Below are 17244 nucleotides of genomic sequence, written 5' to 3' on the forward strand. Positions count from 1 at the left end.
AGATATACATACATACATATATATACATATATGTGTGTGATGAATAATTTAAGAAAAGATTTTAAAGATCTTATGTATGGTGAACAACAAATATCACCAAAAATAAAACTGAGTAGGTTTTGAAAGATAAGAAATGACAAGTTACTTTAATAAGTAGTCATTTCTGAATTAACTGTCTGGGTATAATTATATCATTAACTTTCCACAACAAAGATCAAAATCATTGCTAGCAAATTAGAAAAAATAAATAATATAAAGAAAGGGCATAAAATTAAAAGAACTCCAATAGCATCTATTTACACAAGCTATTGAAATGTAAATAAAAAAGGAATATTGTAAAAGAAGTCACCATTTCTTAAGGTGTTTCAGTCACCTCAAAGAGAATGAAGGAGTCCAGAAACCAGTATAATCAGCAAATATTTGCTCTAATTGCTAAGAGAGAAGATTGTCAAGGGTTATACTAGTGAGGAACAGATCTTGTGTTATCAGGAGGAAAACGGTGAGAGATTATCAATAATATCTCATAAAACAGTAAAAAAAAAACTGGAGAAAGAAAAGCATAAAGGTTGATGAGCTAAATCATTCTTAATGCATTTAAGAAATTAGAAGACAAGAGATAAAGGAGGGAAACAATCTGTCAAGATTTTTATAGCCCCTCTCCCCAATCAAAGACATTTGGCCCTTAACATTGCAGTTCTTGTTGAGAAAACACCATAGAATTATAGATATTTTAATGGAAAGAATCTTAGATGTCACATTCACAGCTGTGGACAATGAGACCCTAAAAGACTAAGGAACATGTCTGTCACACCTGTAAAGTGGTAAAAACAACACTTTAATTGAGATATGCTGACTCTAAAATCTTAACTCTTTCCAGCTTGATTAGACTGAGCATACACCAAGCATACCTAAGAGATTGTTGAAGATTCTCAGGAATTCTGGGAATGGTAAAGAAAATGAGTAATTTTGGGGGGAAAAAAAGTTTCATCATTACTATCAAAGAAAGCTGAGACAATGTGAATAATTATCAGCTTGTGTTTGTGTTTTCCTACATCTATAAACTTAATAAGAAAATTTTCTTCGTCATTATAAGCCATCTTTAATGAAGGAAGGGTATGGCTTTTTTATACTAGGTTACAGCTTTTTATGGGGATATGGGCAAAGATGGTAATTGGGGTTACGTGACTTGCCCAGGGTCACAATTAGTAAGTATTAAGTGTCTGAGGTCACATTTGAACTTGGGTCCTCCTGATTGCAGGGCCAGTACTCTATCCACTGTGCCAACTAGCTGCCCCCAGACCACAGCTTTAAATTAACACTTGACTGAAAGGTAGAAAGAATAAATGATCACATTGTAATTATTGTTTGTTGACTATGAAAAACCAAGCCAAACCATATTTGACTGGGTAGAGTAAAATGATGTTCTCCTATTAAGAATCAATATTTACTATATATAACATATATAATTTAAAATTAATTATATTAAGTAATAATATTAAGAATTTTCAAGATCTTTGAAAGACCTAATATAGAAAATTCTATAACTTCTTTTTAAAAATATCAAGAAGGCGATATGTTCCTTAATGCAATTTACCATTGTCCCAGAACTTCAAGTAAAGAATTACAATGGAAAAGAATTCTTAATGGACAGTGAGAACCCCGAGATTTTTCTAACTATGGACAGCACAAACTTTCACAGGATTACCTAAACGAGAGCTTCAAATACTCAAAAGAGATCACCTTAACTTTTCACATAGAAGAGGAAACTGAGGCAAACAGGGTAAAGTGACATGCCCAAGGTCACAAAGCTAGTAAAAATCTGAGGCCACATATGAACTCAGAAAGATGAGTCTTCCTGATTCAGGCCCAGCCCTCTATTCATGGAGCCCTCTCAAGTGTCAAAGTAGATGGGGAGATTGTGGGTGTATGGGTTGAATGAAAATGCCTGGATTTGAATTCTGGACTCTGGAATTTAAGGGTTATGTGAGTCCTCTTGAATAAATAATTTAATTTCTCTTAAAATCATTCTCATCCCTCAAAGGACTTTTCTATAAATTTTACAAGCATTTCCTGGGCACCTGCCCCATGTGTGGAATTGTACGAGATGAAGCTACAAAGACAAAAGCAAAAAAAGCTTCTTTCTTTAAGCAATTAAGTTATCTAGGGATCAGAATATGTACACAAGTTAACTAAGATTATTTAATTTTTTAAAAATTTTCTTTTCTTTTTTGCAGAGCTAATTGGGGTTAAGTGGCTTGCCCAGAGTCACACAGTCAGAAAGTGTTAAGTGTCTGGGGCCAGATTTGAACTCGGGTCCTCCTGATGTCAGGGTTGGTACTCTATCCATTGTGCTACCTAGCTGCCTCAAGAAGGTAATCTGAAAAAGGCCAAAGTACTAACAAATGGGGGCCTCACAGCTGCACCTTGATGTTGGGTTTGAAAGAACACCTGGATAAAAGCTCAAGAGGGAAGCAGAACAGAAGGCACAAAATTAAATATGTAAAGTGAATCTGACTGAGAAGACTTCAAATGACAAGTTATGGAACAAGTGACCAATGAAAGCATTACAGAGAGGAGTGTCATGGTCAGATTGGTGCTTTCAGGAAGATGACTGTGACAGCTGTGGAAGATGGAAGAGGCAAACATTCAAGAGACCAATCAGGAGGTTTTTCAATTGCCTAAGCAAGATAAAATGATGGCATGAAATGTGAGAACATGATAACACAAGGAGTTCTGTTGTTTTCTACATAATGCACTTGATGAACACATATACAGCAGTTTACAAACATCTCCTTTTGTCCTCCCCAGACTCCTGAAAGTTGGTGCCAGGCTTCATGAAGTGACCCAGGAGATGTAGCTCCATGTTTCCCACCCAGCTAGACTCATTTGGGACTTCTTTGATTCTTTAGCACCTGCTTGCACAAAGCACTATCTCCATAAAGAACAAAATAAAAACCCAACCACCACCACTGCCACCTACACATATTTTCAGCTGACTTTTGAGTGTCATTTACACCATCAGACTGTCATCCTGAAGATAAGAACTATCTTGATGTGTCTATTCATACTATACATTCTTAGCAGAACTTTGTACCTGGCACAAAGTAGACATTTAGTAAGTGTTTAGTGAACTGGATTGCTGTTGTCTATAAAATTTACAGATGAGGAAAACGGAGGCAGAAAGGTTGACTCGGGCCACCCAGCTGCCTTGCACCACTCAGCTGCCTGGGATGGGCACTGTTCCTGAGAGAGAGAAGGGGGTGACAGAGCAGGGAATCACCTCCATATATCATATACTTCAAATGATAACTGAATCTGAGAGTCTTGGGGAACATACACATAACAATGGATGGCGACTAACCTGGCAAAGGAAACTGAATCAAGATGAATATCTTCTCTCCAAACTATTATCTTAGAAAGTGGAGAAACTCAGAAAAACTACCCAAGGACACACAAAACACAAGCATGTATCAAAAGGAGCCTTGACCCTAGATCTTCCTGGTTCTGTTCATTATGCTATTTTCTTCTCTATAGTTTATATACACGTATACAAACAAGATACATATAGAATGATGGAAGAATATAGATAGGATAGAATAGATAGAAGGTACCCCAGAGAGGAAGGCAGAGGATGCTAATCAAATAGTAGACCAGAGTATTTGAGGAGATGTATACAATTAAGTTCTAAATAAAAGGAGTAGAGAGAATACTGAACTCATTAAAAATTTAGGAAGCTTAATCTGAGAAATAGGAATTAACTGCAACACAGTTCCAGGATTGGTAAGATAGAGAGATAAAGTAAATAGAGAGAGAATGAATCTGAAAGGAGGAAAATTTTCTGAGTGGTGGAAGAGAAGATAGTATGGAACTGACAATAAGAAACAAGGAGTTTGTAACTCCTCTTAAACAATGGAGTGGCTCTAGATTTTAAAAGTGGAAAAAAAAAAGTAAACTGGATTGCATTTGGGAAATGAACAGAATGTAATAATTTCAAGTTTCACATCCCCATGGAAAAAATATTAAATTTAATTTGTTTCTATTTCAAGGTATTTCCCCCTACATACTCCAACATCAAAAAGTCATCTCCTCTGAAAAGAAGAAAACCCAGTTAAGCAATAAAAACAAGCTCAACAAAATACTTAAATATTATATGCAGTGTTCTATGTTCAGTCATCCATCTTTGTAAAGAAGAGTGAAAGGCTATTTTAAAAAATAAAACACAACAAACAAACAAAAATCTCACCAATATTGTGCCAGTGATTTTATATAGCTACCAAGAATAGGAAACCATATCCTCCAAAGAATTAAAGTTTTAGATCAATCAAAGGATAATGGAAAACCGTATGTTGTACTTGAATAGACTGAAGCATATTTCTAAGAAAAAATGGATATGAAAAGCAGTACAAAGAATGTTATCAGAAAAATGGGCCCTGAAAAAGGAGATGAGTTAGTCATGAAGCAAAGAATAAATGATCACTGATGGAAACTCCATATGCTATTGATGTAAGGCAATTTTTAAGAAAACAACAGAAATGTCCCAGCTGCCTGGGAAAGATTTATGATAGGATAGAAGGCTACCAACTGAACCATGCCTTCTCATCCTGTGGAACTCGGCTAAACCACTGGAGGGAGCACCTTTATCATGTCATAGATCTTTTAAAATACTGAAGGCAGAATCAGGTTATATTTTAACGACAAAATATTTTTCTACTTGTAATTGAGAATTTAAAGAAGAAATAAACAGAACCAAACAAAGCTGCAAAGAAAAATGGATGATTATGCTTTTGGCTCTTTATCAACGAAAATATTTTTCAAGCAAGAATGCTATAAAAATTCAGAATCAGCATAATTAATGTTAAAGTTAGAAAATTTGAAGACCTTATAACACAATCAAAAGAGGACAGAGGAGATCTTTAAAGTCACCTAGTCTTTCTCAACCTTTATTACAAAGGTTAACTTTAACCAATCTATACATGTTATTTATTAATGCTTTAAAAAAAACATGTAAATCAATGCATACTATGTTCATTTCTTTTTCTGTTTTTCCCTCCCTTCTCCAATGGTCTTTCCCTTTTGTTCTGATTTTTCTCTCCCAACATGATTCATAAAGCAATGTGTATTAAAAATAAATTTAAAAAAAACTAATTAAGAATACATCATAACCTCATTTATAATATTAAACTTTAACACTTGTTTATATAAACTTTTAATATGTTAGCAAAGCTATTTCTTCATTAAGACAATCTCAGTTTCCACTACGCTTCACTAGCATTTTCTTAAGATACCAATTTCATTAATAAGAATGATCAATCATGGAAAATGATTAAGGTCTGTTATGCAATGGAAATAGAAACCATTTTTGTATAATTTTAAAAATGCTTTGGAGTAATTATTAATAATGTATAAAGTTCATGCTATATAACTCTCATCATTTCTAAAGCATCTTCTCTGTGCCTAATCCAGTTCCAATGGGAGTTTTTTTATTCCATTTTTAAGACCCACAAATGCTCAAGAAAAGTCTTAAATTTCTTGAGTTCGTCTATTACTTCACTTCAAAAGTCAACCAATAATTTTATGAATCATTTAATGAAAACTGACTTTGTGTAAACTTTTTAAGAGTTGGAAGGAATATTGCTAAATAGTTAACATTATTTAAAACAATACACATTTTAAATAAACTTCTAAATCCCAGCCACTTTTTTCCATGAATTCCTTTCCTGCTCCCTAACATCCCAAAATACTAACTCACTCACTCATCTCTCTCTCTCTCTCTCTCTCTCTGAGGGAAGAATCATTATTCATACAGTGGAGTAATGAAGGGCAAAGATATGACAAGGACTCAATTCAGTAAGTAATGTTATCTTCTTACTGAAAATAATAAAAGTTTTAAAAATTGAAATGGGGTTACTATCTGCTAAAAACTTCCTATTTCAAGATCATTTTCTTTCTCTTCCCCTTAATTCTTCGAGTTCTGCTTTTGCTTCTTGACCACTGGTTCAATTTTTTCATTTGAAAACTGTCACTGTCGTGTTTTCCATTTTCTCTTGATATTTCAGCATCAAACTTTTTCAGCAGCAAGTTTATTGGCACCCATGATTTTATTCAGCATTTTAACTAAAGTCAGAACTTACTTTAAATCACTGCTCTTTCCTTGTAGTTTTAACTTCAACACAGCTACACCATTATTATTCTAGATGCATGTAACTTTTTGTCCTCTGTAATTATGACTAGGGCTACTCTGATATAGCTGGAAACAAGAATTTTCACCCCAGTCAATGTAAAGTGAACACCAAAGTAATATTTCCCTTTAAACTGAATATAAGCTTTGTTTGAAATCACAGTATAACCAACTGCTTATAAGCAATAGTTTACACATACAACAATAGACATTTTTGGTCAATGAATTCTAAGTTCATTATCTACAGGGCATTAGAAATTGTGTCTGTAAATTACTATTGATTAGAAAAATGCAAATTAAGACAGCTCTGAGATACCACTACATATGTCTCAGATTGGCTAAGATGACAGAAAAAGATAATGATGAATGTTGAAGGGGATGTGGGAAAACGGAGACACTGATGCACTGTTGGTAGAGTTGTGAATTGATCCAACCATTCTGGAAAGCAATCTGGAAGTATGCTCAAAGGGCTACCAAACTTTGATCCAGCAATGTTTCTACTAGGCTTATATCCCAAAAAGATCATAAAAAAGGGAAAAGGATCCACATGAGCAAAAATGTAGCGGCCTTGGAAACTGAGTGGGGGCCCATTAGTTGAGGAATGGCTGAATAAGCTATGGCATATGAAAATTATGGAATAATATTGTTCTATAAGAAATGACTAGCGGGATGATTACAGAGAGGCCTGGAGAGATTTGCATAAACTGATGCTAAGTAAAGTGAGCAGAACGATGAGATCACTGTACACAGTAGTAAGATTACGTGATGATCAATTGTGATGCACTTGACTTTTTTTCAACAATGAGATGATTCAGGCCAGTTTAAATAGACTTGTGATGGAGAGGGCCATCTGCATCTAGAAAGAAGCCTGAGGAGACTACATGTGTTCACAACATAGTATTTTCACCTTTCTTGTTGTTTGTTTGCTTTTTGTTTTCTTTCTCATTTTTTTTTTTCTTTTTGATCTGACTTTTCTTGTACAGCATGATAATTGTGGAAATATGTATAGAAGAACTGCACACATTTAACATTTGGATTGGATTACTTGCCATCTAGGGGAGGAGGTGGGGGAAGGGAAAGAGAAAATATTTGGAATACAAGATTTTATAAGGGTGAGTGTTGAAAATAAAAAAGCTAAAAAAGAAAGAAAGAAAGAAAAGATCATCATTTAAAAAAAGAAAAGAAAAGAAAGAAATTGTGTCTGACATACTGATCTTGTTATCTTTTCAGGAAAAAATATTACCAAAAAGGTTAAAGATGTTGTGGGTTGTATTCCACTAACAAAACTCAGTCATTAGCTAAAATTTTCAAATATGCCCAATGGCTAACACTGATTATATAATTAATGTAATATATAAGTGACCTTCCTGTGAAAACATTGGTTTTGGATCTATAATCTGACAAGTTTTTAAATACATTATTTGGTTGTAAGATTCTGAGGGGATTGTTTCTTCTGCTGATACTCTCTCCAAACAGACAAAAAGCCAGAAAAAATATGTAGACAAAAAGCCAGAAAAAATATGTCAAGATTTCTCTCTTCCCCACCAAGGACAAAGATGAACATCAAGTGCTAAATAAGGGAGTATAAATGGCAACACGTTCCCCAACAATGGGAAGAATAGTTGGAGTAAATCAAGTATATATAGGAAAGGTCTATGTTGGGGAGGGGAAGTGATAAGTACTTATTTTTAAAAGGAAAGTGAGAAAAAACCAACTATAAACCCATGCCTACTTTTCCAACTTTGCAAAAAATTTCATGACAATAATCTATAATGTATTAAAGACATCACTGAAAAAGACATGAGAAAGGTATGGAAATGTTTTTGCAAATACTCTTCTACAGAAGATATTATGGCATTGTACAAAGAAAACTGGGCTTGCAATCAAGAAGACAGATACAAATTCTACTTTCTGACAATTATAGGCTATGAAACTGGGCAATTATCAACTAATATATCAATAAATTGCTTTTATTTACTTTAGTGAAATGAGTTCTCTATGAAGATGATAGATCTTTTGTATATCCGCTTATTCTCCAGAATACAAGTGATTGAATTGATGAGGATGCCAGCTGCTACTTTGCTTATTTAGCATATATCAAAGAACATTTGATTCAGTACAGCAAAATGTTCCTTTGCAAGCTCTTCTCCCGTGCGTCATCTCAATATCAAACTAATCTTTCTGGATGATGTAATAACAGAGATAACTATTTGATTATCCTCTGCTTATTGAAATAATCCAAGGGAAAAAACAGAGATGTACTTATACCAAAAGCATAAGTACTTTTTCCAGAAGAGAAATGTTAAACTCGAGGCCCCAAAATTAATTTGTAACTGGAAAATAGTTGACAAATTAAAAAACAATGCAAAATAAATAATGTAAATTTTTGTTTTTCTAAGCCAACATGCAGCCCATAGAAATCCCCTTCTACTTGAGTTTGACACTGCTCTAGAGGATTGAGATGGTTGCATCAAGTTTTCCAACTTTATAATCTCCTGAATGAAATCCATAATTATTCAATAAAAAACCTAAAACAATACTGGATGAAAAACGTCTCTTGTCCATACTGTGATTTATAGCTGTATAATCAATTTATAGAGTTGATCCATTAGTAAATACAATTTCAACAAATATTTTGGAACACAATGAATTGGCCCCAGAACCAAACTAGAAGAGGAGAGTAAGTTGGATTGTATTTGGGAAAATGTATAGTGCTTTCAGTGATCTAAAAATCTTTCTGGAAAAAGGGACTCATGCTTTTAAAATCAATGCTGTATTTTAAAATTGCTGCTGTATGGATTCCATTCTTGGAATACCATAGTCTCTGAAGAATTATGAGTGAAGGGCATTCAGAGGGCAACAGAGGCACAGCGTGGGTGTGGGTCATCTGCAATGATGACCAACAAAGAACTGGTTAGGAGAAGCCAAATAAAGGACATCATGGAGAGATCCACGCTCAGAAAAGGAAGTGGGCAGGTCATTAATGAGACTCAGTTGTAAGTTGATCCACAGCTCCTTAGCTGCAAACCAAACAATCTCAAGATAATTACAGGACAACTTCTAACACACTGGGTAAAGATCCTTAAAAAAATTATGGGAAGATTTGGACCAGTCACACAAGATAAGAAGGTTAGACAGTGGACATTAGATACAGAGGAAGGAGTGCCCATATAAGCGGGATTAAAGATACATTGAAGCATCATTAAAACAAAAATTTTTTTAACCTATTAAAAACATGAGACAATTCCTATCTTTGATGGGTAGTATATCCACACAATATTGTTTTCTATATGTAAGCATTTGGCAAGATAGAAGAAATCTTAGTAGTTATTTGGTCAAAATCCTCATTTGATAGTTGTAGAAAAAGAATTTAAATGATTGTCCCAAGGTTACACTGCTAGTTTGTGGCAAAACTGGGATTAAAGACCACATTTTTTGACTTTTACTTCAACATTCTTTCCATTAGACCATGCTGAAAATGATGAATTAAATAAATTTCTGTTAGTGATCATTATAAAAGAATCACAAAAGACAGCAGTTTTATGTATTCATTTAACTAAACCACAAAATGATGTCAGAAAAAAGTTACACTAATCTTAAACAAGTATAGAAGTACCCATCTCTTATTCAGCAATAAGAATTCTGTGATACAGATTATGGGTCTGTCAAAGAAAAACCTATGGAAATATGGTTAGTCTCTAACTTATCTCTTCTAAAAATTTGGAACTAAATCATTTCTTTATAGTAAACACAAATTAATTCCTGGTTTCTAAAAGAAATTGTAACAGCAAAACTTCAAACAAATTCATTTATATATAAATTTACATTAAAAATTCATACTACTAGGACATTATAAATATTCAAATTATACTATATTTTAGTTTCTTGTTGTCTTCAAGTGTTCATAAGCACTATTTAATTGTGAACTCTAATTATTCTTAATATGGTATTTCTAGTTACATAAAAATATGCTGTGAACCAACAATGAGCTTTGCTAACCAATAATTAATTAACAGAAAGTATAACTTACTCTGCCCACAGGGCTCACTGGATGCACTGCATAATCTGAAGTCAAATTATAGTTAGCAGCTTCATTTATCATGCTTATGGGTCGTTCCTTCTTTTCTTCAGAGGTCATAGCTGTAGCGGTCCTGAAAATACAATATGCCAAAGTACTAGAACTTGCTGTGCATGGAGATAACTTAATGAAAGTTTCCTAGTTGTGGTAATATAGCCTGCTTTTTCAAACTTTGGAGGCACTGGCTATTGTGCTCATAAGATTTAATCATTCCCATCTAGCTTAATGGACTTTTTACTTACTTAAATGACCATAATGACACATTCTATCAAGAACTGATTTAATTCTTGATTTGAATATTGTGCACCTTCCACCCCCAAGAACATTTGTAAATTGAGGCTTGGCAGTACCACTTTTCTTTGTAAGTAGGCCATGTGAGATATTTAAGATTCAAAAATAATTATTAGATATAATTTAAATTAATGAAAACTGAAATATAACTTATCTGAAAAATATCACTTTTGTCAGTACACAAGATGGCCTTCTCCTGTGAAGTCTCTTATTAAGCAACATAGTCTCCTTTTCCTTCTCTCTGTTCTCTTTTTTTCTTATTGCCACTTCTCCTTTTGTATAACGTGCTTCTTATTTCTCATGCCCAATCTTGCTATGAAGCAGAAAAGCATTCTATACAACATTTTTCATTTTAGGTGATGTAACAAAAGATTACTTATCCTAGGCATGCTTTGTCTGATAGCTCAAAACAGCATGACCACCCTACCACCATCCCTATATAATTCCCTTAATGCAGATGCATTTCTCAATCTGAATGCTTCTAGAGCAGAGGATCTGGGTTAATTTTAGTGAATAGAGCATAAGGAATACAGAGGACATACATTAAGAAGTAAAAATCTTACAAAAAATAACAATCATATTTTAGATTGAAATTACCCTGTAAGGCTTCACACTTAATAAGTCTTAATAACAAAGAGCAGATTTAAATTTTATCATGACATTCACTCACCTGGAAAAGTTGAAAAGCAAGAAATGAAGGGAAAAGTCCCCTATACCATCAAAATAGTTGTCTCAATTTCTATATACTAAAGTTTGTTGTTAACTTTATTCAAAGGAAAAAGTCCTTCAGAAACTCATTCAGAAAATGTTTACTCTGATTATAGACATAGTTGTGACAAGCTTAGCTATTTGGTTTGCCAGTCCACAGCAGATGAGGAGTAAGTAGTAAATTAGAAGTATGCGGGAGCTACTATTAGTAACAGGCACAATACAATGGCCTCAGAGACCAAATGAGCTGCATCCTTGTATAAAAGAATCTGAAGATGAGATTGACGAACTACTGTCAGTGATTCCTGAAAGATCACAGAGATTGAGCTGTCACAGGATCAGGGATGGAAACAAGTTCATGTTGTAAAAAAGAAAGAAAGAGGCTGTAAATTAGAGGCATATGAACTTGATTTTGACTGCTGGTAAAATGATAGACTATTATTTTTGAAAAGTTACTGAATATGTAATATCTAGAAAAAGATCATTAAGAATCAGCACAGTTTTAGTAAAAATAGGTCATACCAACTTATTAAATTTCTTTGTTGCAAAGATTACTAAGGTGAAAGAAGGGATGTAGTCAATATGACTTACCTAAATTTTAGCCACACATGTTAAAAGGCTTTCCTACTATTCTTGTGGAAAAAATGGGAAGCAATGGGTACACCAAAAGCACAAGTAGAGAGATTTTAAATAAGTTGATTCACAGGATCCAAAGAATGGTCATTAATGGTTTGATAACAACTTGGAAAGATGCTCCAGAAACTTTGTGCTTGAAATTATGCTGTTCAACATTTTCATCTATGATTAAAATAAAGGCTAAGATCATATAGTTTCAAATTTTGAGGTTTCTTGTACAGCATGATAAATGTAGAAATATCTTTAGAAGAACTGCATATGTTGAACCTATATATATCTATATACTATTGCTCTCTAGGGGAGGAGGGTGGGGAAAGGGAAGGTTTTGCAAGGATGAATGTTGAAAACTATCTATATATATTTTGAAAAATTAAAAGCTATTACTATACATAAAAAAGGGACAAATGTCAGAGACTAGATCGATGAAAGACTCTTTGCACTTTGCTTTTGTCATGCTTTGGTCAGACTACATTTGGAGTATTGTGTTAAGATCTAAGTGCCGCATTTTAATAAGGGCACTGATAAATGGAACTGGGAAGGTTTATCTGAGAAGACAAAAACTTGGGGAAAGAGAGGACATGATAGTTATCTCCAAATATTTGAGGGGCTATTCCCTAAAAAGGGGGCACAAATGGGAGCAATCTGAGGAGATGCAAATTTAGGCTTGATGTAAGGAGAAACCTATAGACTATTTAGGCACCATCATTTTAAGTTTTTAATGAAAGGTAATGATTACTTCAAAATCATGTTGTATGGAGGATTTTTGTTCTATGTTATTAGACTCAATCTAGCCCTGGGACTAAATGTGCCTTTCTGTTTCTTTTAATTCAGAAATTCTAAAATTTTGACATAAGAAAATAAAACTCTCTATAGTAAAAGAATTTTTAAAAACCCAAAAAAACAGACATTGTGAGACTGTACATCATACAGCCCATGAAGATATCATATTCCATCAAGTATTGATCACAGATATTTAAAAAGCCAACCAATGAAACATAAACATAAATATATAAATTCTTTAAAATTAATTCTATAGGATAACAAGGGGTTATCCATTTTAGGAAAACAAGTTTCATTAAAATAGTTTTTTTAAAAATTGGTCTTAATAAATATAAAACCACAGATTTAAGAGTCAGGAAGAATTCGAACCATCATCTAGTCCAATATCTTCATTTTATATATCTATGAAATAAAGTCCTGGGAAGTTAAGGAACTTGCCAGAGATTACTCAGGTAGAAACTGACAGAGCTAGGAAGTAAAGCTACTCCATTAACTCCTAACTCAATGTTCTTTCCATTATATCAAGCTGAAGAGTAAGTTTCAGGTGTACAGAAAACTCATTTGTATGAACTAGTTTTATTCCTTTAAAAAAAACAAAACAAACAAAAAACCCTGAACATTGTAAGAATAACTGGTACAAATTCATGTTTAGATTAATCTTCATTCCAATATTAATAACAAGTTCTTTTTGGATTTTTAAAAAAGGAGTTTGAGTATGTGATGGGCAAGAGTCCTTTGTAAAGTAATTAATAAAACAACTACACTGTGAATCAAAGGAAGAATTATACATTGTGAATAAAAGAAAAATTAGAGCAAAAGATGAGAAAATGAATGTATAAAATAGAATCAAAGCTCAAGGTAAGTATGAAATAAAGAGTAGAAAGGCAACCCAGTTCACTTTTTACTTATATATTATAATATATATATATATATATACTTTTACAGTAACATAAATATTATAGTATATAATTACATATAATAATATACAATATATAGTTATATATTAAAAGTAAACTTTTAGAAAACTATACTTTATGGAACAAAATAGATTTGTTTAATATTCCATTCATATATTATAGAATCCTAGAGTTATAAATGATAGCAGTAGCCACTTGGTCCAACCCTAAAGAAGATTCTAACTACAAGACATCTGAAAAAGTATTCTGCATTTCTTCAAAAACTTTCAGTGAAGTCTTTTTTTCCCCCTTTTGTGTTTTCCCCCATTTTCCCTAATTTTTCTTGCACAATATGACAAATATGGCAATATATTTAAAAGGATTGCACATATTTAACCTATATCAGATTGTTTGCTGTCTTGGGGAGGAGGGAGGAAGTAAAGGAAGGAGGAAGAAAAATTTAAAAATCAAAATCTTACAAAAACGAATGTTGAAAACTATTTATACATGTATTTGGAAAAAGACTTCCAGTTAAGAGGAAACTTCTGTTTCTCAAGGCAGCTCTCCTTTTTTACCTATCCATTACTTTTAATTATAAGAAAATTACATTAGATATACATTTGTCTTTTTTGTAATTTAACTTCTATATGCCATTTCTGATTTTTCCTCCGAGGCCCAAACAGAACAGAATCCCAATCTTTCTTCCTTGTGATATGCCTTAGGTATACTAAATAGATACAATGCTCACCTTCAAATCTAAGTCTTTGATTCTCCAAGCTAACTGGTGACAGCTTTTTCAAATAATTTTCATAGAGGATTATTACAAAGTATTTTTCTATTCTAGGTGTTCTCCTCTGGTGACTCTTCATCTTACCAATGTTTTTTCCTAAAATGTAGAACTTGAAATTGAATAGGAGAGGGCATAAGGAGGATCCTCCCCAGTGCTGGACATTATGCTTCACTTAATTCAGCTTTAGATCATTTATTTCCTTCAGTTTCTGTTACTGAAATTAGTTTTAAATTAAGTGAAAATTCAGTATCTATTAAATTGTATCTCATGAGATTGTCCTAAATCTATGACCATCCAAAAAAAAAAAAAAAAAAAAAAGTTTGCATATTGGAGAAGCATGCTATACACAAATCATTCATGAAAAGATTTTTAAATGCACAGGGCTAATAATTCATTGAGTTGCCTCTTGAAGAATTTCTAAGCTTATACCAAACAATACTCAGGGTATTGAAATTAACCTAACTAAATTATCAATTAATCTACAGCTCTGTATCTTTTCCACAAATGGTATCCATTGATGTTATGCTCCAACCCACTTTGGTTTCTGGGAATATTCACATAAATAAAATATGCAAAAATTACCCTGTTATATTTCTTTCAAATAAACTATACTATTCCAGTCACTGGTATTATTATTCCATCCAAATCTTAACAATGCCAATAAGTATTAGTAGGTTAACTTATATTCCCTTGCATTTTGATCCTTCATTCTTGTTTGTTAGCCATACTTTGTGAAATTTTTTTGTGAATACTTTGTGTATATCAAAATACAAAGTTATGGAGTTTTACTGATTCCTTTCTTGGTTTTTGCTCCTGTTAACTTCTATGTGCTTCAACTGTTCTTAAATAGTTTCTCCTTCCTTGTAGCAATTCTCAAGATTATCAAACTTGGTAGATATGTCTAAGCCATTCTCTTTCTCCTCATCATTCTTCAGTTTAAAATCCTTTTGATTAGGTTTATACAATAATATTTTCTTAGGTGCATTTCAGACCTGACATATACTTTATACTTACACATTTTAAGCCAAAGACTATACTTCTCAAATATCCTGTCATTTCCAAAATTTGCTTTTTATTGATACAAGTGATGAAAAGACTAAAAAGAAAAATGTGTGCCTAAGAACTTTTAATTTCCTGTTTGATTCTTCTATAAGTATAATTTGTGCTCACAGGAATCATCATATTTGGTTGTAGTCATCTGTCTTGACAAGATTTGATGGAGTATTGGATAAATATCCCTGGAAGATAGCAGATCTCTCTATTAATACCACCAGGAGGGTAAAACTTGCCTTAATATCAATCTTGTGAAACTTTCTAGATTATTTTTTTATGTGACAGCACCTGTAGTTTTACATTGTCATTCTCTAAACAAATACTCGCTTCCTTCTTAGAGCAACAAGTTTCCTCTATGTAAGAAAGCCTCGATTTTTCCCCCCTTTGCTCTAATTGTTCACAATTCTTTAATAGCTCTTCCCTTTCTCCTCTACATGATATTCTTGCCTTCTTTCATTTCTCCTATTACTTGGACAGTCTTATCCACTAAGACCTAGAAAAATTTGCCTTTCATATTTTCTTTTCTTCCTGCTTGCATCTTAAGCACCCACACTTTGGCTTCTGTCCTCCATTAATAATGTCTATCCAGTATATGATTTTAGAGGTGGAGTGTGAGGCAAAATGGATAGAGCATTGAGCCACAAATTAGGAAGACCAGAGTTCAAATATAATCTCAGATACACTAGCTATGTGTCTCTGGCAAGTCATTCGTTACTGTGCCTCAGTTTTCTCAATTGCAAAAAGAGGGTAACAGAACCTACCTGATCTTTCAGGGTTATTGTAAGATCAAATGAGACTTTATTCATCAAGTAATTAGCAGAGTTCCAGGACTTTAGTATGTACTTCATGCTTTTCCCCTTCTTGTCATTTCAAAATCAATATGACCAACACAGAACTCAGTACCTTTTCTCCAAAACCCATTCTATCCCCAAATTTCTCTGTTTCTTTCAAAGGAACTAACAGCCTGGCAACCTGAGAATTTTCTTTAATTTCTCTGATCTTAAACGTCTAATCAGCTGCTAGGTTTTGTTATATAACTCTTTCCTTCATTCCATTCTCTCCTCTCACACCACCACTATTTATAGTTCAAGCTCTTATCTCTTGACTGGACTAACTTAATAGTTTTTAAGACATTTTCCTGCCTTTTTGCTATAATCTATCCTTCATATATATGACAAAGTGATATTCCTAAAGAACAGGTTTGCCCATATCACATCCTACTCAATCAACTTCTGTGACTCCCTATTACCTCTAGGAAGAAATAGAAATTTTTCTATTTAGCATTAAAAACCTTTCCAGGTAGTTTTATTCCTTACAACCTTCCTATATCCCTGTAGTCCAACAGACCAGTACAGCTGCTATTCCTCATACAATAATTCATCTCTCATCTCCATGCCTTTATGCCAGTTGTTTCCTATGCATGGGATGCACTCCTTATCATCTCTACCTCCCAATTTAGTTTACTTCAAAGTTTTGCTTAAGTTCTGAGCAGCAGTTTAATGACCAGTAATTTCTAAATATGATTAATATGGTTCCTGAGAATATTTTTAGTGATGTTTAACAGCACTCCTGGACATGAGGTCTTTCCAGATCCCCAACCTTATATTTACACACACTTACACACACTTACACTTACACACACACACACACACACACACACACACACACACACACACACACACACACCCCCATATGTATTTGGATGAACACATGTAACTACCCTAACAATACACAAGCTCCTTTTAAGCATTTTTCATTTAGCATCCAGCACATAAATGATTGTTCATCAATTAACACTGACAGCCTTTAGCTAGGGATTAGCTAGGATCCTAGC

The 17244-nt window shown here is 33.3% G+C and overlaps 1 protein-coding gene across 38 annotated transcripts in view; it reads right to left on the reverse strand.

Moving 5' to 3' along the window:
- Window positions 1-17244, reverse strand: part of PLEKHA5 (pleckstrin homology domain containing A5) — a 176365-nt gene that overhangs the window by 89680 nt on the left and 69441 nt on the right. For 37 of the 38 annotated variants that reach the window (XR_012482460.1, XR_012482461.1, XM_074268917.1 and 34 more), the window contains one exon: window positions 10209-10329. Coding sequence is in view for 35 of the 38 variants with exons in the window: in XM_074268917.1 (XP_074125018.1) it covers window positions 10209-10329 (121 nt within the window). In the remaining 3 variants the exon portion in view is untranslated. Of the gene's footprint in view, window positions 1-10208; window positions 10330-17244 lie in introns of those variants that run through there. The other variant, XM_074268927.1, reaches the window with a different exon arrangement.

The sequence above is a fragment of the Sminthopsis crassicaudata genome, chromosome 5, assembly GCF_048593235.1.
Source record: "Sminthopsis crassicaudata isolate SCR6 chromosome 5, ASM4859323v1, whole genome shotgun sequence".
Taxonomy (NCBI): Eukaryota; Metazoa; Chordata; class Mammalia; order Dasyuromorphia; family Dasyuridae; genus Sminthopsis; species Sminthopsis crassicaudata.